The sequence below is a fragment of the Talpa europaea genome (genome assembly GCF_964194135.1).
Source record: "Talpa europaea genome assembly, chromosome: 15".
NCBI classification, from domain to species: Eukaryota; Metazoa; Chordata; class Mammalia; order Eulipotyphla; family Talpidae; genus Talpa; species Talpa europaea.
The window spans coordinates 5,897,204-5,922,607 of NC_140083.1; the positions used below are offsets into that span (position 1 = coordinate 5,897,204).

Here is a 25,404-nt window from a genome sequence, read left to right on the forward strand (position 1 = left end):
GGACACCCCCCCCCTGCGCCGGCGGAGCCGACGCCCCAGCGCGGACCCGGGCGCCCGAGGCGGCGGCGGCCCGCGGGGTGAGTCTCGGGGCGCGGGCCGGTCGCCCGACGGCGGGCGGGGGGTCCGGCGCCCAGGCCGGCGGGCCCCGCGGGCGACGCCCCGACGTGGGCTCGGCCGCTCCCCGCGCCGCGGGCGCCCCTCCCGACCCCCGCGCCCCTCTCGCCCGCAGACCCCGAGGACGCGGCCATGCCGGGCGGGGCCGAGGCCGGGGAGGCCGAGGAGGACGCGGGGGCCGGCTCCGGCTCCGAGGCGGAGGAGGACGCGCTGTGGGAGCGGATCGAGGGCGTCCGGCACCGCCTGACGCGCGCGCTGAACCCGGCCAAGCTCACGCCGTACCTGCGCCAGTGCAGGGTCATCGACGAGCAGGACGAGGAGGAGGTGCTGAGCACCTACCGCTTCCCGTGCCGCGCCAACCGCACCGGTGAGCCGCGCGCCCAGCCCGCGCGCCCGGCCCCCGAGGGCTCCCTGGGCCGCGGGCGCCCCACCGCGCCGGGGCAGCTGCGCCCGTCGTCCGCCCCCGCGTCCGGGGTCCAGGGCGCCCGCGCCTGGGGCTCGTCGGTTATCGGGATTTTCTCCCACTTCCCCGGGCCACGTTAGAGCAGGAGGGGGTGCTGCCCAGGGCCGCCCCGGCCGGCCAGCGACCCCCTGCGCAGAGCCGGGTACTTGGCCGCTTCCCGGTGCCCTCTGACCCCTCTGTTCTCCACGCAGGCCTCGGAGAGTCTTTTCCCTGGAGCTTAAGATGCAGCTGGGCTCCCCTCTGCCGCAGGGTGTGACTTTGAACCAGAGCCCACAAAGAGATGAGGGGCCCGGGGTGGGAATTCAGGCGCTGGCCAGTGGGAGAGGTGTCTTACTTTGCATCTGGGGAGAGAGGGGGTGTCTCTGTGCCACAGGGCTCTTGCTGACCCTGCGCCCCTGTGTGTGTGTGGAGGAGAGGGCGGCGGGCAGGGGCTCGGGACCTGTTGAAGTACAGTTGCCACAGGGCATCTGGCGCTCCTGCCTTGACAGGCGGGCTCTCTCCCCGGATGTGTGTCTCAACTGCTCAAAAATCTGGGGAACTGGGCCCTGGAGCATCAAGTGGAAGGGAGGGGAGGGGCCGGGCACTGGGGGAGCCGTTGTCACTTAACCCTGGGGCACCTGGTCACTCCCCAGGGCGCCTGATGGACATCTTACGCTGCCGTGGCAAGAGGGGCTACGAGGCGTTTCTGGAAGCCCTGGAGTTCTACTACCCCGAGCACTTCACGCTGTTGACTGGCCAGGAACCTGCCCAGCGCTGCTCCATGATCCTTGGTGAGCGGGTGCCACCACCCCGAGACCCCTGCACGCCTTCCTGACACCGGCCCTGTCAGAGAGCCACTCCTGTGAACCTTGCTGAACAGATGGGGAAACTGAGGCCAAGAGTGAGCTGAAGCATTTTGCTCAGAGCCCCACAAGAAAGCTGAGGGTGGGGCCTGGATTCTAGTCCACGTAGTCCCAGTTTAGAGCTCACACACATGCCTCCTTCCCCTCAGACTGCTCAGATGTGCCCGCATCAGGCAGAAGGGGGCTGGCAGTCCCTAGTGTGAAAGCTCAGATGCACCTTGTGCTTGTAGATTATAAAAATAGAAGGTCTGTAGGTCTTTCTTCAGCTCTGCTCTGCTGCAGGCACTCTGGAGCTAGAACTTTTTCTTTGCATTCACCCCCCGCCCCCCACACGATCGTCCTGTCCATGGGATTTTGCTTTTCCTCAGGACAACTGATTTCAGTGATTCTTCCACGTCTGTGTACTTACTTTAATGTTCATTAGGTAGGTCATGTCGTAGGTCACTTAGCTGGTCTCCACGGGATGGACATTAACTTATGCAGGACGTCACTGATGCTGCTGGGCACATCTTTTCTATGAGTGTCTTTTTGTAAATGGGTATTAAGGGGAGAGGTCCTGAGAAGTAAAATTTCTCAAAGAATATGTGTATTTTCAGTGTTAAAGCAACACGTACACCACCACAGGGTATGAGTGCCCATTTGACTGTATCTTCGTGAATCCTGGGTATCATTTAAATATTTTTTTTTTTTTTGCCAGTCTGCTCTATCACTAATAACGTGTCACAGTTTTGAGTTTGGACTGCATTGAGAGAGCCTACCAGGTAGAAAAGCTTGAGCAAGTGTCTTGACCTTTCTGGCGTCTTAATTTTTCTGACTTTAAAATGGATACAAGAATAGTACCTACCTTTTGGTGTTGTCGTGAAGAGGAAGTAGATTATTGTGTGTATCAGGCACAGAGATTACTATGTGTATCAGGCACAGGCTGACGCTAGTGGCTACTACTATTAATATTGCTGGTGAGCTGGAGTTATTTTCTTATGTTGCTTAGATGCTTTTGTTTGGGATTTGACTATTGATAGTTTTTATTTAGTTGTTCATCTTATTTATTTGTAGGCGCTCTTTCTATATTGTGACTCTGAGTCTTTGTTCTATTGTTTTCCCACTCTTACCTTTCAGCTTTGTTACCTCTGTCATGTTTCAGACGATGAAACTTTTATATGGATTTGTCCATCTTTTCTCTTGTAGTTCTGGTTTTTGCACCTTGTTTAGGAAGGCCTTCTCTACCCCCAAAATTATAAAACATATTCTAGAATTTCCTGTAGTGTTCTTATGGGTTGGGTTTCTCTGTGCAGTCTGCAGTCCTCGATTTTATTGGTCTGAACTGACTTTTCTCTCTTCTGCCCTGCAGATGAGGAGGGGCCGGAGGGCCTGACCCAGTTCCTGATGACAGAGGTGCGGCGGCTGCGGGAGGCTCGGAAGAGCCAGCTGCAGCGGGAGCAGCAGCTGCAGGCCCGGGGCAGGGCGCTGGAGGAGGAGCGGGCAGGGCTGGAGCAGCGGCTGCGGGAGCAGCAGCAGGCACAGGAGCGCTGCCAGCGGCTCCGTGAGGACTGGGAGGCCAACAGCCTGGAGCTGCTGCGCCTCAAGGACGAGAACTACATGATCGCCATGCGCCTGGCGCAGCTCAGCGAGGAGAAGAACTCCGCGGTGCTGCGCAGCCGTGACCTGCAGCTGGCGGTAGGGAGATGCGGGCAGAGTGACAAGGGGCATCTTGTGCAAAGAGTGGTGATAGCGTGGGCCCAGCCCCCGCCCCTGCCCCGCTCTGGGGGTGGGTTTCTCATCTGTGATCCGGGGAGGTGGACGGCACTTATTTTACTGCCTTAAGATTGTTCTCAACTGGCGGGCGATTTTACGCCCCAAACATTTGGCGATGTCTGGAAAGAGGAATTTGGTTGTCTAGCATCTAGTGCGGAGGCTGCTGCCCCACACCCTGCAGCCCCCACAACCGACCAGCAACCGTGGACGTGTGCGGCGTCTGGCAGTCGGTGCAGACAGCCGGTGTCGTCCGCAGCCGTCGCTGCTGTGGTTGGTAAGAGCCACCCATGTCATACTATCTAGTCCCACTAAGGCATTCTGGACCAGGTTCTTGTTTGGAAATACACACTTAGGCTTTGATTGTGAAGAGACTGGCTTGTGCCCCTGAGGCTGGAAAATACGCAGCCTGGATTTGCACCAGGCCCTCCTGACATGGGTACTGCCCCCCCCCCCCGCCCCCGCTGTTATGCCTGCTCCCCATCCAACTGAAACCTCCCCCGTCCTCTCTAGCAGCCAGAGAGGCCCCACCTCTTACAGCGGAGAAACCTAGCCTCACTTTCTTGTTGGACTTTGCATGTGGGGAGAACTGGTTTTACAGCCCGGAGTTGTACTGAGGATTTAAGGAGCTAAGGCTTGTTGAGGATTCCTGAGTGCCGTGGTGGCGTGCGCAGTAGGCTCGCTCCAGCCAGACTGTGAGGTTCCCTGGAGGTGGGGCAGGTTCTAACTGTGGGATTCAGAGCCACCTTGACCCCATGAGCTGGGCCTTGACTGCGGGATTGCAGCGCTGACGGGTTCCCTGGGGACAACAGGTGGCACGTGGAGGCTGTATGTGTGGGTGCGCAGGTGTGTCGGAGCCTGTGGCTGTGCATGCCGGAGGGCTGGTGTTGGGGCAACCGGTCCTGATCAGGGGCAGTGAGGCCACAGGTTGGCCAGCCCTGCCTTGAGGTGTAGGTGGCCAGTTGGAAAGTGTGAGGTGACCAAGGGCTGTTGTCTGGGCCCTGCTTGGTGTTTGGCGGAAGTCGGGCTGTCTGGACCTGCAGACCGGCAGCACGCAGGGTGAATGTGTCTCCGGCAGGCGCCTCTTTGGCCTTGGGAGGCCACGGTGGAGGATGATAAGACAACGGTATAGCCTAGCCCTCTGATCCCCAGGCAGTCCTCCCTGCTTGCCTTTCATAGGATGGGGTAACATTACCACCCCAACCTATGGATGAGGAAACTGAGGCACAGAAATTGGTTCCACCCCTCTTCCAGGGACCCCAAGATTGAGGCATTCCTGACTTTGCTCTTGGCACTTCTAGGGTGATGTGGGCGGCAGGTGGGGTGCTGGGTGCCCTCCCTCCACCTGTGACCTCTCCTGAAGGGGATGTGAGAAGGTCTTGGAAGAAAGGGCTTTGCTGCCCAGTGGTACTGGGCTCGTTTTCCCTTGGGTTGGGGGTGGCGGTGAATTGCGTCCTGGAAGTGGTGGGTGTGTGCATGCGACTGGGAAGTTCGTAGGACCCTCTGGGGTCTCCAGGGATGGGGAGGGGTGAGAAGAAGCATTGGAGGGGCCTTTGGGTGCCCGCAGATTAGCTGCAGGTGCACCTAGTCTGGCCACCTAGGGGGCCAGTATCTGCCTCTAGGCACAGCGACTGCTTTCTCCCAGGTTAAGGGCTAAAGGCTGTGGTTGAGTGAATAAGGTTTTCCTTAAACGTAGCTGCCATAAACTTGCCGTAACTTTTGGGACCATTTCTGCCTCCACATTAACAAAGGCACCGCAGACGGAGCTGAGCAGAAGGCTGCTGCTGCCGGGTGGCAGCTCAGGGCCCCTCCCGTGTGGACAGGTGCGTGGTGGCTGTGATTTAATACTGTGTTTTATAAGGTGCAAATTTAATGAGCTGTTATTTCTAAGCAACATAAACTTAAGGGACGAACGCTATAATTTTGTGCAAAGTGAGCTTGTTCGCCAGGATTAAATGCATCCGTATCTCCTGGCGTTGGGAGCCTCCAGGTGCTTGTCCCCTGGGCTCAGCGGGGAGCCGGCTGGGGCAGGGCAGGCGGCCCTGGTGTGTGGCTGCGGTTTGCTGGCGAGTGACCACGCCTGCCCCTGTAGCTAGCTGTCTCTGGCGGCTCACAAAGCATGTTTTGTGAGGGCAAAGGAATGCGAGAGTCATTAATTTCTTTCTGGGTCCCTTGCGGAGGAGTGGACTATTAATTCATGCATCTGCTTGACCCAGGCCCAGAGCCTTGTATGCGTGTGCGCACGTTCTTGTGTGTGTGGGGGGGTGGGGGTGAGGAGTTGCCAGGCTGGGCTCTGAAGGGTAGGGGGCTGCAAGTCATTTCCCAAGAGAGGCCAGGGCACTCGACGGGCACCAGATGCTGGCAGGCCCGAATGCAGAACCAGAGGTTGCTGTGACCTTTTCCCGGCAGTGACTTCATCTTGTGGCGGGCCACCTGCTGCTCTTGTCACTGTCTAGCCACCTCAGGCCCCGTGTGAACTGGGAAAGCAGCTCCTGCTGTGTGCATGTGTGATCCAGCAAACCGGCCCTGCAGCTCTGCGGTCACTCTCAGCCGGGCAGCCATCACTCAGGCAGCCACTCTCTAGCCCGGGCCAGCTGGCACAGGTCCCCCAGCTGGCGATAGGCTGGACTCTGGATTAAAACTGTGAAGATGGCCACTGCTACACTCCTGGCAGTTTCAGGATCTCTGCCGACCCATTTTGTTTGATTCTAACAACGACTTTGGGAGGCAGGGGTGGAGTCAGGGATGGAGTGGGCCCATTTTATTGATGAGGAGATTGAGACACAGAGAGAGTCTGACCAAGGCCATGCTGAGCTAGAGGCAGACGGGCCCAGCCCCTGACTCCCTCTGTCCTTGCCCCGTCTACCTCCTCCCCCATCAGGCTATGACTGGACTCCGTGGCTGACACCCAGTATCCGAACTTGGGGACCTGGGGGTGTGCCGTTGCACTGTAGCACATCAGCCTGCAGGCCCTTGAAGAGAATTACCCTTGGACGGTGGCCTTGGCCTTGCTGCCCCCTTTCTTCCTTGTCCCTTCGTATACAAGACCAGGGAGGACCCGGGCTCAAGCGCCACAAGGAATCAGAGGCCCCCGGGTGGTCAGCAGGGCCTCTCCCTGATGACCCATGTCTTGGGCCCCAGGTGGATCAGCTCAAGCTCAAGGTGAGTCGGCTGGAGGAGGAGTGCTCCCTGCTGCGAAGGGCCAAGGGGCTGCTCCCTGCGGCCGACGAGAAGGAGAAGGAGCTGGACAATGCGGACCTGGTCTCGGAGCTCCGTGCGGAGAACCAGCGGCTCCTGACATCCCTGCAGGAGCTGCAAGAGGGGCTGCAGCAGGTAGGAGGGCTGTCCCAGGTGGGGTTAGCCCCCATGCTGGTCCCTGGGCCTCCTGAGCATGGAGAGTGGAGCATTCTAGAAGCCAGCTCTGATAGGAGGGCCCTTAGAGCCCCGCTCTCTCTGCGGTCTGGGGTCTGTGGGTGGCCCCAGGATGTCTCAGAACTTCCTGAAACCTAATTTTGGTGTAGGCATTTTTTGGGGAGAGAGCCCCCAGATTTCCTTGAACTTGTAGAGTCTGTGACCCTGAAAGGTTGAGACCTGGAGGTCTGGGTGGCCCTGGGGCCGGCTTGGTCTTGTGGGGTGTTGGTGACAGCGTGTCTGTCTCTGGTGATTGCTCCACACAGGAAGTGGGGGATGGGAGTCAAGGCCCTGGTGTACTTCATAGGGTGGGGGGTGCCAGGCCGGGGCGTGGCTTAGGGGCTGGATGTTGGGCCTGGGCCTAGCTCAACCCCTGTGAAGACCCCTTGTCCAAGGGGTAGGAATGGGCCTTGGAAACAGGGCATGGGCCTTGGAAACAGCCACCATCTGTTGTCCTGGGCCGCGGGTGGGGGCCGGAGCAAGAGAGCTGGCCTGGTTCTTGTTTAGGAGTCAGATGCTGGCTGAATTTCTCTGGGCCTGCTCATCCCCTTACCTCATCTGCACCCCAGATGTTTCCTGGAGAGTGGGCAGGACTGATGGGCCCACACCCACTCTACATGTGGAGAAACTGAGGTCCAGAGAGGTCAAGGCCCTTGGCCAGGGTGGTTGAGCTAGTGGGTTGGGTCTGGAAGCCGAGGGCTGCGTGTCCACCCACCCCCCGATTTAAGGTAGGCCTAGGGCCAGAGTCTGAGAGAGCCCTGAACTCTGATCTCCAGGAGGCCAGCCGGCCAGGGGCCCCCGGCTCGGAGCGCATTCTCCTGGACATCCTGGAGCATGACTGGCGGGAGGCGCAGGACAGCAGGCAGGAGCTGTGCCAGAAGCTGAATGCTGTGCAGGGGGAGCTGCAGTGGGCGGAGGAGCTGCGGGACAAGGTCAGGCCCCTGCCCCCATCCCACCCACTCCTGCCTGCCCTGCCCCTCCTAGGCCACAGCCTGTTCCTGGGGAGGGGGTGGGCTCAGCCTGTGGACTCAGCCACCTGCTCCGAAGGCTGCTGGGCGCCTTGTTAGGAGCTGCAGACATTCCCCCCAAAATTGATTGAGCTATGTCAGGGAACAGCAAAGGCCTCTGCTTGGTGGAGGGTCCATTCTAGTAGGAGACAAACCGTGCCTAGTCCGAGTTATGCGCTGGCAGGAGGACGAGCAGGGCACAGGAACAGGTGCTGCTGAAGTGGGGGGCCAAAGTCGGCTGTTTTATGTCCATCTTACAGCCTAGGCACCAAGGCCAGGGAGGTAAAGTCGGAGGACTAGACCACCCAGCTTGGGAGGTGGGCACTTGGCATCTGGGCTCGGGCCGGTCTGACTGCAGAGCCCAGCCTCTCCCCCACCCCTTAGGGCACCTGCTGGCTGGTATTGCTGGTGCCAGCCAGGTCTGACCAGTACCTTCCACCCTGCCTGCCTCAGTACCTGCAGGAGATGGAGGACCTGCGGCTGAAGCACCGCACGCTGCAGAAGGACTGCGACCTGTACAAGCACCGCATGGCCACCGTGCTGGCCCAGCTGGAGGAGATCGAGAAGGAGCGGGACCAGGTGAGCTAGTCTGTCATGCCCACAGCCCCGGCTGGGCCTCTGGTTCCTGAGCAGGGGCAGACAGCAGGGTGGGGCTAGGGTGGTGGAAAGGAGACTTTCAAAGTGCTCGGATTGGTTGAGGCTGGGGCAGGTTGGCCAGGAGGTGGGCCACTTGGCACCTGGCCCCTTGAACGCACCTGGCTCACCTGAGCTTCTGGCCAGTTAGGAAAGTTGGTCTCTGCACCATTATTTCTGAACCCCATGTTCTCTGCGTCTCAAGCACGAGGCCTGCACAGGGGAAATACCTAGAAATATGTACTGATGAAGAAATTCTTAACAGGCCTGGCTTCCTGGCCCTGGGCACCATGACCCTCCTCTCCTGAGGTTGTGGTTAGGCCGAGGACCCCAAGCCTGTTCTGCACCCCTGGCTCTCCTTGAGTGAGGCCCCCCATGCAAGGGGGAGCCCCTAGAGGAGTTGCACGGGCCTTAGGATCCCCTGGTGGGCTGGATGAGGATGCAGATGACCAGGTGGTCTGGGGGTGGGAGCTGAATCTATACATCAGAGGCAGTGGGCAGCAGGTCCAGGGCATAGGCCCCACCCTCGGGGACCCAGGTCTTCACTGTGGGGAAAAGTGCTTTGGTTGCCAGGGGCTGGTTTTGAATCCAGGCTCCCCCACTCGCCGGGCTGCTGTGGAAAAGCCCTGGCACACTGTAGGTTTCACAGGAGCGTCTTAAGTCATTCTTGGGAAGTGGGACCAGCTTGGACTCTGCAACCAGACGGCCTGGCTTTGAGACCCGCTCTGTCTCTGGGGCTGGGCTCGCTGGCAGGACAATGAGAACACCTGGTGTGGGGATTCTGTGTGAAAATGAAATGCGTGGTGTCTAGCAGCAGGCCAGGCACCCAGGAAGAGCTTCATTCATGTTAAGCAATGAGCCTGCTGCTGCTCGTCCTCATCTGAGAGGGGGACATGGGCCCAGCTGAGCTGGGGACTCCTTCGGCTGCTGGCACCAGCGCCCTCCTGTTCGCTCCCCCAGGCCATCCAGTGCCGCGACCGGGTCCAGCTGCAGTACTCCCAGAGCCTCATCGAGAAGGACCAGTACCGCAAGCAGGTGCGCGGCCTGGAGGCCCAGCGGGATGAGCTGCTGACCACGCTCACCAGCCTGGAGGGTGCCAAGGCCCTGCTGGAGATGCAGCTGCAGCGGGCCCAGGGCAGCTCCTGCCTCAAGGTGAGCAGGTCCTGGTGGAATGAGGGGCCCTGGTGGGAGCTTTTGGCCAACGTGGGTACACGTGGGGTCTGGTGGGAGACTTCAGGTATGGGTGGGGGACATGGATGACCAGCAGGAGGTCTCGGCAGGGAGTGGGAGCATGCAGGACCAGAGGGGAGCCTGACAGAGCCACTGGGAGCCCCAGCCCGGCTGGGAGGTGTGGGGTTATGGCAGAAAGTGTGGGTCCTGCTGGAGCTATCCCCTGCTGGTCTTGGAGGGAGCTCGTGGCCAGGGTGGAGAATGTGCATGTCTAGGGGGAGCCCCGAGCTGGGGTGGCTGTGGTTGGTGTACCAGACAATGGGACTGGAGCACGTGGGCGCTGAGTCTTGGGGGTGCTCCCGGGACACAAAGAAGAGTTTGAAGCCTGCCTCTGTATACACTTGGAATGCGCAGCGTGTCGTAAAAGCCTCTCAGCGATCAGCTAGTCCAATTCCCTCATTGTGCAGAGCCCAGAAAGGGTCAGGTGTTTGCCCAAGGTCACATAGCCAGCTGCATTGGGCCAGGCCTCAGACCCCCTAGTGAAGCAGATACCAGTCCCCGGCTGTTGCCGGGAACTTTGTCTTTTCCTGTTGGGTTTGCCCGAAAATGATCAGGCATTGGCTGCACTGGAACTTGGAGGAACAGGACAGAAGAGGCGCGACCTGTGGCTTCTTGCTTTTACCGCCCGCTGCCCCCACCCCTGCTCCCGCCGTGTCTATTATGCTCTTAGGGGCAACAAAGCCCTGATCTTGGCCCCCTCTACTCTGGTTCTCAATCTTTTAATTCCTGGAATCTATCAAACTTCAGTTTGAGGGCTTTGGCATGTACTTTTTTTTTTTTTAAAGATTTTTTTTTTTATTTATGCATAGAAGAACTGGGGTGTAGGCCAGAGGTGAGTGGGGGAAGTGAGAGGATTCACCAGAGACAGAGTGGGGGGCAGACTGACTGAAATACACTGCTGAGGGGAGCAGCAGGTGAGACAGGAGAGGTCTGCCGCGCCATGTGGGTAGCTCCCTGGTCGGGGATTGAACTTGTGCTGCAGAGGCTGCGGATAGTTTCAGTGCTGAGACTTAACCCCTGCGCCACCAGGGAGGCCCTGCACATACTGTTCCATCTGCCTAGATCACCCTGTCCAAGTTTATCTACTTGGTATCTACTTCTTGAGTTCTCAGCCCAAACGCCACTTTCTCTCGAGAGCGCTCTGAGGCCCCGGCTGGGGCCTTTGAAGGCTACCCCTGCGCTGGGCACCTTCCTTCCTGTTCTAGCAGCTCGGGGTTGTTTCCTTCCTCCATCTGCTCATTTAGTTTGTCCCCTTGGGGCCATGAGCTGCATGAGGCCAGGGATCCGACCCTTCCCGCTGTGGGCGTCTCCTGGCACACAGTGGGCGATCATCAGATGACCCTGGCTGACCCTGGCCCAGCACCGCTGACCTCTTCCCCTCCTCTCCCAGGCCTGTGCCTCCTCCCACTCGTTGTGCTCCAACCTCAGCAGTACTTGGAGCCTGAGCGAGTTCCCTTCCCCGCTGGGAGGCCTGGATGCCGCCGGGGAGGCAGCCATCATGGGGGGATCGGAGCCCCACACTTCGGTAAGATACTTGCTGTGCCCCGAATGCGGGGGAGGCTACTGATCCTAGAATCACCAGCACGGTCAGCGTCCAGGCTGCCGATGCCTCCGTTTCCCGTGAGGACCTGAGGCCCACGAGGCTCAGCGCTTTCTTAGCACCCCCAGAGCCATCTCCGCCCCACAGCTGCCTGTGCCCGAGACCTGGGTGCCAGTCACTTGTTGCCAACTTGCAGAGCCCACTCCTGCCCTCTGGGCCCCCGCTGCCCTCTGTGGGACGACGGTAGCTAGGAGCTCTGAGGTGTGGGTGGTGCAGCGGGCGTGACCTAGGCCTTGTCTGGGGTTGCAGGAGGAGGCGAGGGACAGTGAGAAGGAGATCAACCGTCTCTCTATCCTGCCCTTCCCCCCGAGCGCCGGCTCCATCCTCCGCCGGCAGCGTGAGGAGGACCCTGCACCCCCTAAGAGGTAAACAGTCTGGGGAGAAATCAGTGAGGGGCCATGGGGGCAGGATGGCTATTTCCTGAGAAACAGCCACATTCCAGAATTCCTGATGTCGGAGTCAGGCCTGGTGTCACCTCCCAGACTGCCGGGAACTCTGTGGCTGGAGCTCTGGAAGCCACGTCCCCCGAGACATAGGTGGCTGAGGTCAGGGGTTTCCACAAACCCGACAGACAGAGTCGGTTCAGCCTGAGCTGAGCACCCTGTCGGGACAGTCACTGGAGCAGGTCAGGCCGCAGAGATGTTCACCAGGGAGAAGCCAGGGTGGCTCAGGGCTGGGGCGCAGAGAATATCTCAAGGGGTATGGGCCTTGGGCAAGAAAGCTGGGCCAGCTTCCTGGCATCAGACATCTCCGCTGGTGCCAAGACCAGGGCAGGGGCTGTCCCCCTCTTGCTTTCTGTCCCCCATCCCGGCTCTCCCCTGTGAGTTACTTCCCTATGAGCCGCTGGGCACGGGCAGCCTGCTGGCACGTGTGTATCCGCTACGCTGGGGCGGGTGGCGCGGTCGTGGTCTGGACTGGGAGGTGGACTAGGGCCACGAGCCACCCAGGTGGAAAGTGAGGGTGGGGGGTTGGGGGAAGGCTCCCAGGATGGGTGGCGCTAAAGGACCAGCCAGGGCATTCTCGGAGCGGACATGGGGCACAGGCCAGATGGGGCTGTCTGCCTCGTGCTGGGGCTGCGGGGGTCCAGCCTGAGTCTGCAGCGGGGCTGCGGGCACGTTTGGTGGCATGCGGGCAGGAGGAGGGAAGGGGCCAGTGCCCACTGTGCTCAGCCCTGCCCCTCCGCCCGCTCTCTGTCCAGGTCCTTCAGCAGCATGTCTGACATCACAGGTAATAGCCTGGGGCTCTGAGGGGAGGGCCCGCCCCAGGGGTGGCTTTTCTGCCCGCCTGAACTCTGTGCTGCCTGCTCTGCCCCTGGCCTGTGACCCTCTCCCAGCCCCCCCGCCCATGTCCCTGTCCCAGCAGGAGGCTCTGCTCGGGAGGCTCCTGGGGGTGTTTGTGCACCCTGGTTGCTCCTGGCTCTGCTCTGTGGGGCTCCTCCTTGTTCCTGGCCTGCCTTCCACCCTCCCCTGGGAAACTGAGGGGTCACCCGGTGGCCCAGCCCAGCTCTGAACCCAGTGGATTCATCATGTTCTTGGGACCTCAGAGCCCCCTGAAATTCAGGTCTCTGGATCCTGGGCCTTGGTGGGGGTGGGGGAGACTCAATGCCTCCTCATGGGCCCTGGCCCCCCCGTTTCTCAGTCTAGCATTCCTGAACCCCACTCCTCCTCCCCCAGGGAGCGTGACCCTTAAGCCCTGGTCCCCCGGCCTTTCCTCGTCCTCGTCCTCCGACAGCGTGTGGCCTTTGGGAAAGCCGGACAGCTTCTTGGCCAGGGGCTGTGCCCTGGATCTCAACAGGTACTGCAGCTGCTCAGGGCAGGTGGGACTGGGGGAGCCGGGCGGGTCCCAGATTCCTGGAAAGAGGGTGCAGGGGGAGGCGGGAGGAAACAGTGGCTAAGCCTTTGCCTTGGGCAACTGTCAGAAGAACAAGGTTTTTATTTTTATTTTTTTTAAGATTTATTTATTTATATAAACAAGAGCTGGGGTGAGCCAGAGGTGTGGGGTTGAGAGGACTCACCAGAGACAGAGTGGGGAGCAGAGCAGGCGGATCTACTGAAACACACTGCTGAGGGGAGCAGTGGGCGAGACAGGAGAGGTCTGCTGCGCCATGTGGGTAGCTCCCTGGCCGGGGATCGAACTTGTGCTGCAGAGGCTGCAGATAGCTTCATAGTGCTGAGACTTAACTCCTGCGCCAACAGGGAGGCCCAGATCAAGGTTTTTAAATACAGGCAAACTTTGGATTCAAATCCTATTACCACCATTTATCTTCCATGTGGCTTGGGCTGCTCCCTCCACAACCTGGGCCTGTTTCCTCATGGGTTGCAAGCGACTCATGTCAGTAAAGTACCCAGCTTTGCCAGGTATGTAGCAGATGCTCTGTAGGTAGCAGTTGTTCTTTGGACCGATGCCCCGCTCACCTGACTTTGTGACTCTGACCCTCTGGCAGGACCCTGCCGCCTAGCAAAGCTTGGAGCTGTGGGCTGGTGGGGCCACCGCTGGAGCCCCCGCAGCTGGACTGATCGGTCAGCTCCCTGTGCACTGCAGGCGGGCGGTGTGCTGTTAGTGGCCAGGGTTCAAACTTGCCTGTGGATCTTAGGAGGGGCTGGTAGTGGGGGGGGTCACACTGAGAATGTGGCCTTTGAACTCAGCTGTGGGAGAGAGCAGGTGGGGAGGGCGGCTGGGGAGCGTGAGGGCAGAGGCTGTCCAGGAATTAGCGGCGTTGGGTAGTGTCAGCAGCAAGGCGGGGAGGGGCTCCAGGGGAAGCGGGGGAAAGCTGAGGCTGGGCCCTGCCACAGCAGGCTTGGTGAGTCAGGCTAGGAATGTGTGGACTTTGGCGTGTGCTCTCTGGAAACCTGGGAGGGTTGAGCTATTACTAAATGCAAAGCCAGCTGCAAAGCTGCCTTATAGCATTCTCTCTGTTCTGGGAGAGGCATTGTGAGGGTTAAACTTGTTCTGTAGAGGAGGAAACTAAGGCTCAGAGAGGTTAAGCGACTTGCCAGAGGTCGCAAAGCCAGGAAGTGCCAGGGCCAAGGTCCACATAGCCCTGTTCAGATGTGGGTTTTGGAAAGGGTGTAAGAAGCACTGGATATCAGAGTGGGAATGTGGGGGCTGCTGGACCCAGAGGTCAGGTTACATAGGACATCAGGGCGGAGCAGGGCCAGGGGCCTCCTGCCTCCTGGGGCCAGGTCCCTGCCCCCACTTGCACCCCCGGCAGTGGGCTGATGTGACATTGTTTCTTCCCTGTGCAGGACGTGCTTCTGGGGGAAGGGGCGGAGGCGCCTCCCTTCCTGCCTGCCTCGGCCCTTCCTCCGGCTCAGGCCTGACGCAGGGGTCCTGGCTGCTGTCCAGGGGGTACGGGATGTGGCAGAGGCAGCAGGAGCCTCTGGCCCAGCCCCTGCCTAGGCCCCAGGATCACGTGGGGCCACCTCTGCCGCCTACCCCCTTTTTGTGGAGGAGGGAGAGGGTGAAGAACACAGATGGGGTGGGGACGGGTGGTGGACAGAAAGAGAGAGGTGGTCAGATGACCAGAGAGGGACATGAAGCATGGAGGGTAGTGTTCCGCTCAATGGGGGAAGAAACGACTTTGGGGCTGAAATCCCAGCTTGGTCCCTTGCAACTTGGGGGCAAGTCAATTTCGAATGCTCGGGGTTCCTGCTCTGTGAAATGGGGTCGCAATGTTGCTGGTGCCCTGGGGGCCTTGTGAGTGTCCCGGATTCTAGCCAGAGTGCTTAGAACTGTCCTGGCTCTTAGTGGGTGGTCAACATGTGTGCTCTCAGCCTCATGGCTGCCCGATTCTCCCAGGAGACCTGTAGGGCTGTTACAGATGAGGAAAAGGAGGCCCAGAAAGTCAGGACTTTGTCGTAAGGCTATAGGTGGTAGAGTTGGGGATTCCCGTTGCATTCCTTCTGTTTAAGCTGCTTTTAATCTCATGTTCCTATCGAGGACTCGGTACTGGCTGGACCTTTTCAGACCCCTGGTCTCCCTTGGCCTGCTCAGCTCTAGGTCCTTTGGGCAGGGTGGTGGATCACAGACAATGGGAGTGGTGGGACAGGCTAAAGGGTGGACGGACAGATAAACAGACTGGGTGACAGCGAGGGAGAGCCGAAGAGGGTGCTGAGCTGGGAGATGTCAGGGTGCTGTCTCCCTTATATAGACAGCATCTAATTTGTGTGGCATGTTTTACCTTCCAGGGCAGTGTTCTGGGAACTTCCTGAGTTCTAAGTCATTAGTCGTGCAACTAGCGAGCTGGAGATGGGGGGTGCTGGGGACCAGAGGTTAAGCAGCCAGGCTGTCTGGCCCCAGAGTTCCTGCTGGCTTTTCCACACCACTTTTCTCAAAGTCTTTTGTCCGAAAGCTATAGACCTCACGCATGCCTGAAACAGAGAGTCATGAGACAATAGTGGGCTTTACTTAGGGGGAGGCAGGCTGATGTTTTCCATTTCATTCCATTAAAATAGCAGTGCCGGTGGGACCCAGGTAATTTCACAGCCCACCCGGGCAGGCCCGGGGCCGTCTACTTCCACCTGTCTCTGTGCTATCTGGACGTTCATCTGATCTTCACACCTAGTGAGCGAGCTGGACGCCGTGGTAGTCTTTGCTTCATGGACAGTTACCCGGAAGCAGCTAACTCCCTCCCCTGGCCAGGCCACAGTAACCACTAACGCTTGGCTTGGAGTGGACTGTGTGGCTCCAGCCGTCCAGCCACTGGGCAGCACGGCCAGGCCCAGCTTCAGGGGTCCCAGCTCTCCCTATTCCATGCTGCCCGGATGCAGCCAGAATCTCCTGGGGCTGAAGGGAGCCTGCGAAGCAGCGCTGATGCCTATGTACCCATGTCTAGCCCAGCCCCTTGGAGCCGGCTCTCTGTTTTGACTGAGACAGGCCCCCTGGGGCCAAAGTGCTGCGCTCTGCCTGGGCGCTGGCTGCGTGAAGGTCCTTGCAGCCTGGCCCACCCCAGGCTGCCAGCAGGGGGCAGTGTGGTTGTGTGTATACTGTGGCAGCCAGGGTGGGTGGGGAGATGAATGGACGCCTGGACTCTGCCTGCACCCCTTCTTCAGCTGAGGCACACCCACTGACCCTGGCCTCTCCCCTTCCCGATACCACAGCCCGAGAGTTATGGAAGAGATTCCGGTCAGTTTTCTCTGAGCCCGGCCCCACAGCCTCACCAGTCCCCATCAGGAACAGGCAGAGTCCTGCCAGGTGGGGGACCTTGGTGACTTTGTCTAGCCACCAGTGGCTCCCACTGCCCATGAAATCAAGGCTGGCCGCCTCCATTCCGTGCCCCCCATAGGCTGACTCTAACCCGCCCTTTCCGGGAGCTGTTTCCCAGGATGTTAAATTAGTTAATTAGGGCACAGAGCTTCGCCTGGTGTCTGGCACATGGGAAGCACCCATAAGTGTTTGCTGCTATTATTATTGATGTTGTTATTCCTTCTTCCACACATCCTGTATTCTGTCCTCCACACCTCTGCATGGCAGCCCTGCAGCCCGCAGCACCACCTCCTCCCTGCCTCTCCCTGAAGCTCGGCCATGGCTTCCTCGGGAAGCCTCTCTCCTCTGCTCACTGTAGCCTCTCATCCGTGTTGTGTCCCAGTAGAGGCTCCTGCCTAGGCTGTGAGCACAGCGAGCTTTCACCAGGCACCTACTGTGTGCCTTTCATCAGGCACCTACTATGTGCCACACACAGCATTCCCTGCTAGGGGTCGAGGTGAACACGACGGCAGGCTGGTTCTCAGGGTGTTCTTTTTGATGGAGGAGACACAGGGAAATGCAGCCCCACTCGGGGTGTAGCGGGTGCACTCTGGCAGCAGCTCTGTCCCCCGAGGCCAAGGGTCTGGGAGGGAGAGGGCCCTTTTGACCTGAGCTTTGAAGGGTGAGCAGAATTTGTGAGACAGAGAAGGAGGGAGAAGGACATTCCGGGCAGTGGGCACAGCAGGTGTGATGGCCCCTGGGGCAGGGCTGGGGTGGGGCAGTCATGGCATACTTGGGGAGTAACTGCGGTCCCCCAAGAATGTCGGCCTTAACCAACATACTGCCTGGGACTCAAATTCCTATCTTCTTTCTCCCTTCTCAGGTCTCTGGCCATCCGAGTGTCCCGCAGGAGCCCCCCTGGGGGGCCTGAGCCCCAGGACAAGGGCCCAGATGGCCCGTCATTCCTGGGGGACAGCTGGGCCGGGCCTGGGGTGCGGAGCGTGCTCTCCGGGCCTGGGTCTGCCAGGGCGGAGTCACGGGAGGTGAGACTCCTCCCCTTGCATGTGGGGGGGCGGAGTCAGTATTTTTTATTTTTAGCTGAGAGCCCTCTGATTGGTGATCTGGGTCACTGGGGGGAGTTTCTGGGGATAGGCCGGCCCTGAGTGAGATATGATTGGGCAGGACCTGGGAGGTGGGGTGGGCCAGATCCCCGCCCTTAGACATGGGCAGACCCCCCTGGGCCAGGCTCCTTGCAGTGCTGTGGAGGGAGCAGGCTCTGAGGGGGCGGGCGTCCTGTGCGGTGGTCATCTGAGCTACGGGTCAGGGTCACCCCCACCCCGGTCTTCTTCCAGCCCCAGGGCTGTTCTGCCCTCGGAAGCTCACTTCTTTCTCTCCCTGCCTCGGTTTCTCCCAGCCAAGGGTGGAGGCTGCAGGCCTGGAGGGGGCAGGCCTGGAAGGAGAGGCCCAGCAGAGAACCTTGCCCTGGACACAGGTGTCCACACTCCCCTTCTTGATCGACTCTAAAGGTAAGTCTGGCCTGAGAGGAGGGACTGTGAACTCCTGCAGGTCAGCTCTGCAAGGTCAGAGCCGAGGACCCAAGACCGGGCTCGTCCGGTCCATGGTGTGGGTGGGACGACCAGGGAGGGTCTGGGGGGAGCCTTCCTACTCCAGGCAGCACCCTCCCTCCTGAGATGCTGTCTCCCTACACGTTGTATATTCTGTGCCTGTCCTTTAGTGAGCAGTTTACGGTGAAAGACAATCCAGAGCCCGTGGTGCGAGTCCTGGCTCTGTCCCTAGTGGACTTGGTGACCTTGGACAAGTCTCCGTCCTCTCTGGGCCTCAGACACTCACATTTTTTTTTGACTGTCAGGAAAATTGCTTTGTTAAGGTGAATCAAAGACAGAAATAGCACAAAATCATTAAGGCGATCATTAGGATGCCTGTAATGACCACGATGTAGGTAGAGAAGGCAGCTTTATCCACAGTAAACAGCACAGCGTTATGCGGGTAATTGATCCCACTGAAACCATGTGAAAACATGACAGGAACTGTTCTTACCTGGACTTTTTCGATGCCTCCTAATGATATTTCCTTTAATGATTCATGACTGTATGGACATATATTAGATACATGATAGGATGGTGATTATTTTTCTGCTTGGTATCATACGTCCCCTGGCTTTTTCAAACACCTTCCCGACTCCGGCTCTCAGTTTAAGAAGAGGAAGGTGGGTGCTGTCAGGCCGCAAGAGGCCCTGGCTGACGTCACCTCCTCCGCTTGTCCTCCGTGCTGTCCCCCGCCCTGTCCACCCAGCCTGCCAGTCCTTCCATGAGGCCCTCGACACGTGGGCGAAGGGGCCAGGCACCGAGCCCTTCTACATCCGAGCCAACCTCACCCTGCCTGAGCGGGCAGACCCCCACGCCCTGTGCGTGAAAGCCCAGGAGATCCTGCGGCTGGTGGACCCGGCGTACAAGCGGCGGCAGGAGTGGTTCTGCACGCGGGTGGACCCCCTCACGCTGCGGGACCTGGATCGGGGCACCGTGCCCAATTATCAGAGGTGATGCAGCGCCTGGAGGAGGGCACACTGGAGCTGGGATCAGGATGGGGCTGTCTCCCTCCTGCTGTCCCTCACCATCCTCTGGGACCGGATGGGGGGCTGGGAGCCTATGAATGCATGACATGACTCTTCCCCCCACAGAGCCCAGCAGCTCCTAGAAGTTCAAGAGAAATGTCTGACCTCTAGCCGGCACCGAGGGCCTCGCAGTAATGTGAGCAGTGCGGGGTACCAAGGGTGGGCTCTGAAGAGGGAAGCGACAGGCAGCCCTGTGCTCTTTCACTGGGGTTTAGTTGATCATCAACTTTGTGCCTAGCAAACAAAAGCACAGCAGGGCTCACTGCCAGGATGGTTGAGATGCTTAAATGAGAGCTCTGTGCTTAGGAGCATGCCTGGCACACACTGAACCCTTGGCAGTGACAGCAGTCACATCCCCTTTTCTGGTTTCTGGATAAGGACTGGGCAGGGCAATCCCCGCTCCTGTGCCCTGGACAAAGAGGTTGCTAACTCAAGATCAAAGCGGGCTTGAGAGCGTGGGCTCTGGAGTCAGACTGCTTGAACTTGAATCCCAGCTCTGTGACCTTGGATGGCACCTGACTCTGCCTTGAAGCTCTGTTTCCTCATCTGTAAAATGGGGGGAGTCACAATGCCTGCTTTGGGGACAGTAGAGGCTTCCGTGAGCTCCTGCACATCCGGGGCCTAGTTAATGTGTTACGTTGTAGGGGACGAGACCTGGCAGCTACTAGTTTCATGGGTGTTGTCATCGCTGATTTCCTTAACCTTCCCAGCTGGGGCCACATTATGGAGTCATTGGAGAAGAGCCCAAATTATGTCTCTTATGTGACATTAGGTTCCTCTGGTTCCTGGGCCTCAGTTTCCCCACCTGTAAAATGGCTGTAGACCCGAGACTTTCTAGCTCTCACTGCCTCTGACAGGCTCGCCCCCGGGCCTGTGGGGATGGTTGCCCTGGCCTGCCTTGGGGACGGTGCTAGGCTGGGGTTGGGGGGCAGGACAGGGTCTGTTGGGGGAGGGAGGTCTTGTGCTGACTGAGTTTTCCCTCCCCATCTCCCAGCTGAAGAAGCGGGCCCTGGACCAGCTGCGGCTGGTAAAACCTAAGCATGTAGGGAGTCCTGCCGGGGATCCCCCAGAACAGCTGCTGCTGGAGCCCTGCTCAGGTGAGTGCAAGGTGCAAAGGAGCGTCCTGCACACTCACCAGGCCTGTGTGTGCTTGGCTTTGGCAGTTCCTTTGGAGGGATCCGGTGTGGAATGGGCCCAGGCCTGGGTCCTGCGAGGCAAAGTCCCCCCTGGGATGTGGGCTTCCAGGCCTGGTACGGGAGGTGCATGGACACAAGTGTGATTGCAGGTCTATGTGAGTTTGGGGCACACCTGAGTGGAGGCCTGTTCTGTCGGGCAGAGCGGTTATCACTGTGCTTCTTTATGTGTGGTGGGGGCTGGTGCCAGGAGGACCCCAGAGAGGGTTCCTAGAGGCACCCGCTTCCAGGGTGCTGCTTCTAGGGTGAGGTCTTGGGTCAGAGCAGGGCGAAGGGGCTGGGGAGCCCATGTGAGGGAGTAGCAGCTCTGAGGGGCGAGGATCAGAAGGTGGTTAGGGGAGATCTTGGAAGGGAGAGTGTGTGAACTGGGGTCTTCAGGGGCCAGAGGAGTTTGTTCTAGGCAGGAGGCACAGTCTGGGCAGAGGCACAGGGGCATGGCCGTGCATGGGTGTGTTTTGAGGGCAGTGAGGACAACATGTGGGTATCCAGCTCTGGTGTGCTTGTGCTTGGCCCAGGGGACACAGTCCTCCCCACAAAAAATGACTGCCTAGTGAGTGGGGGATGCAGATGTCTGCCAGGCAGTAACACAGTGACACAGTGTGACGTATGATGGGGGAGAACTGGGTGCTGAGGGGCACATGCCAGGTGGGGGACCCGGGGATATAGGACCTGGGCTTGGAAGGGAGCGTGAGGGTTAGCTAGGTCAAGAGATGCAGGGGCAGGACTAGCCAGGCCGAGAGATACGGGTGTGGGGGTGCTGCCAGCGCGCCAGGGTGTGCAGAGGCCCAGTGGTTGGCGACAGCCGAAGGGAGCCCTGTGGAGCAGGATTAGTCTGCGCTGGGGCATGTGACTGGCCACGTCCCCAGCTCCGGGTCACCCATGTGGAGGATGTGGCTCTTTCCCGGAGAGCCGTGAGAAATCATTGGCAAGTTTAGAGCAGGGGAGTTAGAGCATCTGGGTGTAGTTTTAAAACTTCTTCTCCAGCTGCTAAGTGGGGAGTGGCCTGTTGGGGTGCGGGTGAGCAGAGTGTATGAGAGGAGCCCGCTGCTGTCATCCCAGCTCGGAGGGCGCGGCAGCCCTGCTGTGTGTGTGTGCATGTGTGTGTACAAGCCGCAGGGAAACTTAGGGAGGGAAGAAAGATGGGGGGCTTGAGAGGAGGTGAGGGGGCTTAGGCCATCCTAGGAAAGAGGAGCTGGGGTCCGGCCTGCACTCTCATCTCTTGCACACTTGCCCCTCCCCCTGTCACTACAGAGCCAGAGCGCAACCTCAAGCCCTACAGCCTGGTGCAGCCGCTGCTCGTGTCCACACTGCGGCCCGTGGTGCTCTTGCCCGAGTGCCTGGCGCCCCGGCTCATCCGCAACCTGCTGGACCTGCCCAGCTCCCGGCTGGACTTCCAAGTGTGCCCCGCGGGTGAGCCTGCGCACTGGGAAGGGCAGGGCTGGTGATACCCGGGGAAGTCAGGCCCACTGGCCCTCTGTTCCTCTGTTGCAGAAAGTCTCGCTGGGGAGGACCAGGGCACATCCTCGGCTCCTGGAGCCCCCAAGGCCCAGCCTGCGACCCCTGGCCTGGGCAGCAGGATCCGGGCCATCCAGGAATCTGTTGGGAAGGTAGGCACTGGGGCAGGGGCTGCTGCGATAGGTGGGCTGCAGCAGGTGACCTGTCATGGGACCCTTGAGTTCTCTGACATCTCACAGATTCATCCTTGTTCTCAGACTCGCTCCTGGCCCAGGGGGTGGGGAGGGGCTAGGTGGCGGGCCGGAGGAGGACAGTCACTTACTTCTTCAGGTATCCTGCTTTCCCCTCCTGCCCTCCCTCCGTGCAAGTGCCCTCTGGATGGGGAAGCAGGAACCTGTAGGAGGCTGGGCCCAGGGGCCGGGCAGGGAGTTGAGTGTTGCTGGGCCAGGAGTAAAATGTGGCTTTGACCCCCCGAGAAGAAGCACTGCCTTTTGGAGCTGGGTGCGCGGGGCGTGAGGGAGCTGGTCCAGAACGAGATCTACCCCATCGTCATCCACGTGGAGGTGACCGAGAAGAACGTCCGGGAAGTCAGGTGCGGTGGCGTGGACGGCGGGACCCCACGCTTCCGCCTGGCTGTCTCTCTTTCCTCTCTTCGTCTCCTCCCTCTCGCTGGCCTCTCCCTCTGCTTTTCTGTCTCTCAGGGCATCCTTGCCCCCGCCCTTGACCGCTGCCCCCTCTCTCGGCAGGGGGCTGCTCGGCCGGCCCGGCTGGCGGGACTCGGAGCTGTTGCGCCAATGCCGGGGCTCGGAGCAGGTGCTCTGGGGGCTGCCCTGCTCCTGGGTGCAGGTGGCCGCCCACGCGTGGAGCCACTCGGAGGAGCTGGCCAAGGTGGTGCGCGGCCGCATCCTGCAGGAGCAGGCCCGCCTCGTGTGGGTGGAGCGAGGCAGCGGCAGAGGCGGCCACAGCAGCAGCGAGGCCTGAGGGGGCCCTCCTGACGTCGCCCATACTTCTGAAGCCACCGGAGCGGGGGCACCTGCTGTCTGCAGTGGCTCCTCGCGATCCTGAGCCTTCTCAGACTCTGGGACTGTTGGCCGTGGGGCCCGGCTCTGGCGCGCTCACGCCGGGGAGCCCGCGGGAGCCCCCAGTGCCGGAGCGTCCACTCTCCCTGTACTTGCTGCTCTGGGCCTCTGTGGCCCGCGTGTCTTCGTGTCCCCGGTCTCGGTGTCACCTGCTCGTCCACGTCCTCCTCGTGCCTCCTGGGGGGCATCTGGGTTCTCACCCGTGCCGGCTCACGTTCTGCCCCACCCCTGCGTCCTCCCGGGTCCGCGTGATGCCCGCCGTCCGGCTGACACTTCCCGTGTGCACGTCCCCGCGGGGCACCCCCGGTCCATCTCCTCCCCTGTCTTCTCCCTGTGTCCACGGTTCTCGCCTGTGTACATGTCATCCTCCCCTCCTCCCCCACGACACCTGGGCACCGACGAGTGTGCCCAGTGAGCACACCCAGGACCATGTTCTCTCGGCGCCTGCTCCTCGCCCTGCCTCACCTCTCAGGGGGGCCGGTGGGGAGGGGCCAGCTGCTGCGTCATCAGAATGTACAGCTCGTCAAGTTTTCAACGGGCTTTTTACACTCAGAAGCTGCACATGATGGAACATTAAAGTTTGTCATAGAAGCTGCTGGCTTCTGCTTGCTCGCTGCCTGGCCCGGTGCCCCTGCCACTCCTCCCACTGGGCCCCACCCCAGCTCAGGCTGATACTACCTTTCAGACTCCCCTCGCCCAAGGGGAGGGTCAGATTTCGCTCTTGACTCATCCCAGAGCCGCTCACCATCTGTGCCGGCATTACCTTACCTGCCCCAGAAAGACCGGAGGGCCCTGCAGATGGGCCACCCCTGTACTCAGCCCTGCCTGTGTCTGCTCATCAAAGGAGTATTTGCCAGAACAGGACTCAGAGGCCAGTGGGGCGTGGTCTTGGGCTTAAGGGGTCCAATTCGTGAGTCCAAGAAACCAAGAGCAAATTCCTCAGTGTGCAATCAGGCCCCTGAGACAGCTCTACCAGAGAGAGGACCTCCAGCGGGAGAAATCCAGGCAGGCTTACTGGAGGTGGTGCCACCTGGGACTCCTTTCTTCAAGGAGCATTTATTGGACCACTGTTCCGTTCTTGGTCCTTCTATGACTGTCCTCAGCTACAGGGATAAACGTGGGCAGGGCCCTGGGGGGCTTGGGAGGAGTGGGTATACTAGGGGTGGGGCATCCTCACGAGCAAAGGTTCAGAAGCAGAAAATGGACTGAGTTTGGCCACTCAAGGAGTCGAAGGAAATGAGACTGTGAAGTCCAAGTTAGGGGGTGGGGGCTGTCTATATCTTAGTGATCCTCAAAGCCTGGCTCAGACACCATTTCCCTGAAGTCTGCCTGATTCCCAGGCCCTTGGGACTTCTGGGCTAGGCCACCCTCCGCCTTGTGGTAGGATGCTGGCTCCCCGTGGATGGCTCTGGGCTCCCCAGTGTGGAGACCCCATCACTCTCATTTGGATAGACACACCGCTGTGCACCTGACCCCAGCTTGGTCTATGGAATAGTCTGGGAGAACCTGAGACTCTGGCCCAGTGGCTCTGCTGCTTTTGCCTGGGCCCAAATTCGGTGTCTTTTCCTTTGGGGGGAGGAGCCCTTTAGTCCTTTAATCCTCATCAAGTCTTATTTTTGCCCCCATTTTATAAATGATGAATGTTCAGAGAGGGGCAGTAACCTGCCTAGAGTCACATGGCTACTGAGTGACCCAGTCAGGATCTGACCCTGGCCTGTGTAGCCAAAGCCTGGGATCATCCTGGGTGATGCCATTCTAAGAAGGCAGTCTGAGAAGGGGCTGGCCTGTGCTGGCCGGGATTCCAAAAGGCTGGCTTTTCTTGCCTCTCTCTCGGCAATGCTGATGCTTGCACCACAGCAGGCCCAGTTCAGTTCACCAACAATCTGGTGCTTCCTTGCGTTTAATTAACAAATATTTAGTCCCTACTAAGTGACAGGCACTGTTCTAAGCAAAGGGAATCCAGTAAATAAAAAGAAGAAATTCCTGGGCCTCCCTGGTGGCGCAGTGGTTGAGTGCTGGGTTGAAAAGCTGCCCGCAGCTTCTGCAGTGCCGGTTCAATCCCCGGCCGCTGGGCGAGGGTCCCACATGGCGCGCAGACCTCTCCTGCCGCCCGCTGCTCCCCTCAGCAGTGTATTTCGTCAGTCTGCCTGTTCTGTTCCCCGCTCTGTCTCTGGTGAATCCTCTCACCCTCCCGCACTTCTGACTGTACCCAGTGCTGGTATAAATAAAATAAAGACAGACAATAAATTAGTAAAATATACAGGATGTTGGATGATGAAAAGTGCTGTGGTGAGAACCTAGTAGAGAGGAGGGCCTGGCAAGGGCGGGCCTGGAGGGTGGGGCAGGAAAGGGGGGCGGAGAAGAGGGTTACAATTTAAATAAAGTAGCCCAGGAAGGCTTCATGGAGAAGGTGACATTTGTGTAAAGACCTGGCGATGATGGAGTGAGAGGTGGTATCTCAAGGAACAGCAAGTGCGAAGGCCCTGAGGTCAGTACCTGGCCTGGCTGAGAACCCAGAGTGTTTACAGTGGCGGGAACAAGGGGACAGTAGCAGGAGGTGGGGTTGGGGTCAAGGGGTCCAGATCATACAAGGGCCTAAGGGCTGGTTTTTGTTTTCAGAGAGGTGGGAAGCAGTGCCGGGTTCTAGCAGAGGAGGCATGAGATGTGAGTGCCCTTGTGGTAGCTGGAGAGGGCCCTCTGTCCACTGGCTTGGCTGAGAGAGAGGCAGCTATAATAATTGCCAATGGAGATAGGGGAGGTGGGCCCCCGCTAGGCAGGTGCCCCAGGGGGCCTCCTGGGCACCAGAGACCTA

General features: G+C 59.5%; 1 protein-coding gene across 1 annotated transcript; it reads left to right on the forward strand.

Annotated features, from left to right (window-relative positions):
* The first annotated feature begins 231 nt into the window (after positions 1-231).
* CARD10 (caspase recruitment domain family member 10) lies at positions 232-22,580 on the forward strand. Its single transcript, XM_084255339.1, has 20 exons — positions 232-481; positions 1,210-1,347; positions 2,768-3,093; positions 6,310-6,501; positions 7,356-7,511; positions 8,040-8,165; positions 9,180-9,371; positions 10,840-10,974; positions 11,299-11,414; positions 12,248-12,276; positions 12,723-12,843; positions 17,117-17,276; positions 17,648-17,759; positions 18,547-18,790; positions 18,932-19,001; positions 19,860-19,962; positions 21,310-21,468; positions 21,550-21,665; positions 21,993-22,105; positions 22,260-22,580. Exons 1-20 carry the CDS (start codon positions 247-249, stop codon positions 22,492-22,494), a joined length of 3,078 nt encoding a protein of 1,025 aa, XP_084111465.1. The 5' UTR covers positions 232-246; the 3' UTR covers positions 22,495-22,580.
* Positions 22,581-25,404: the final 2,824 nt, after the last annotated feature.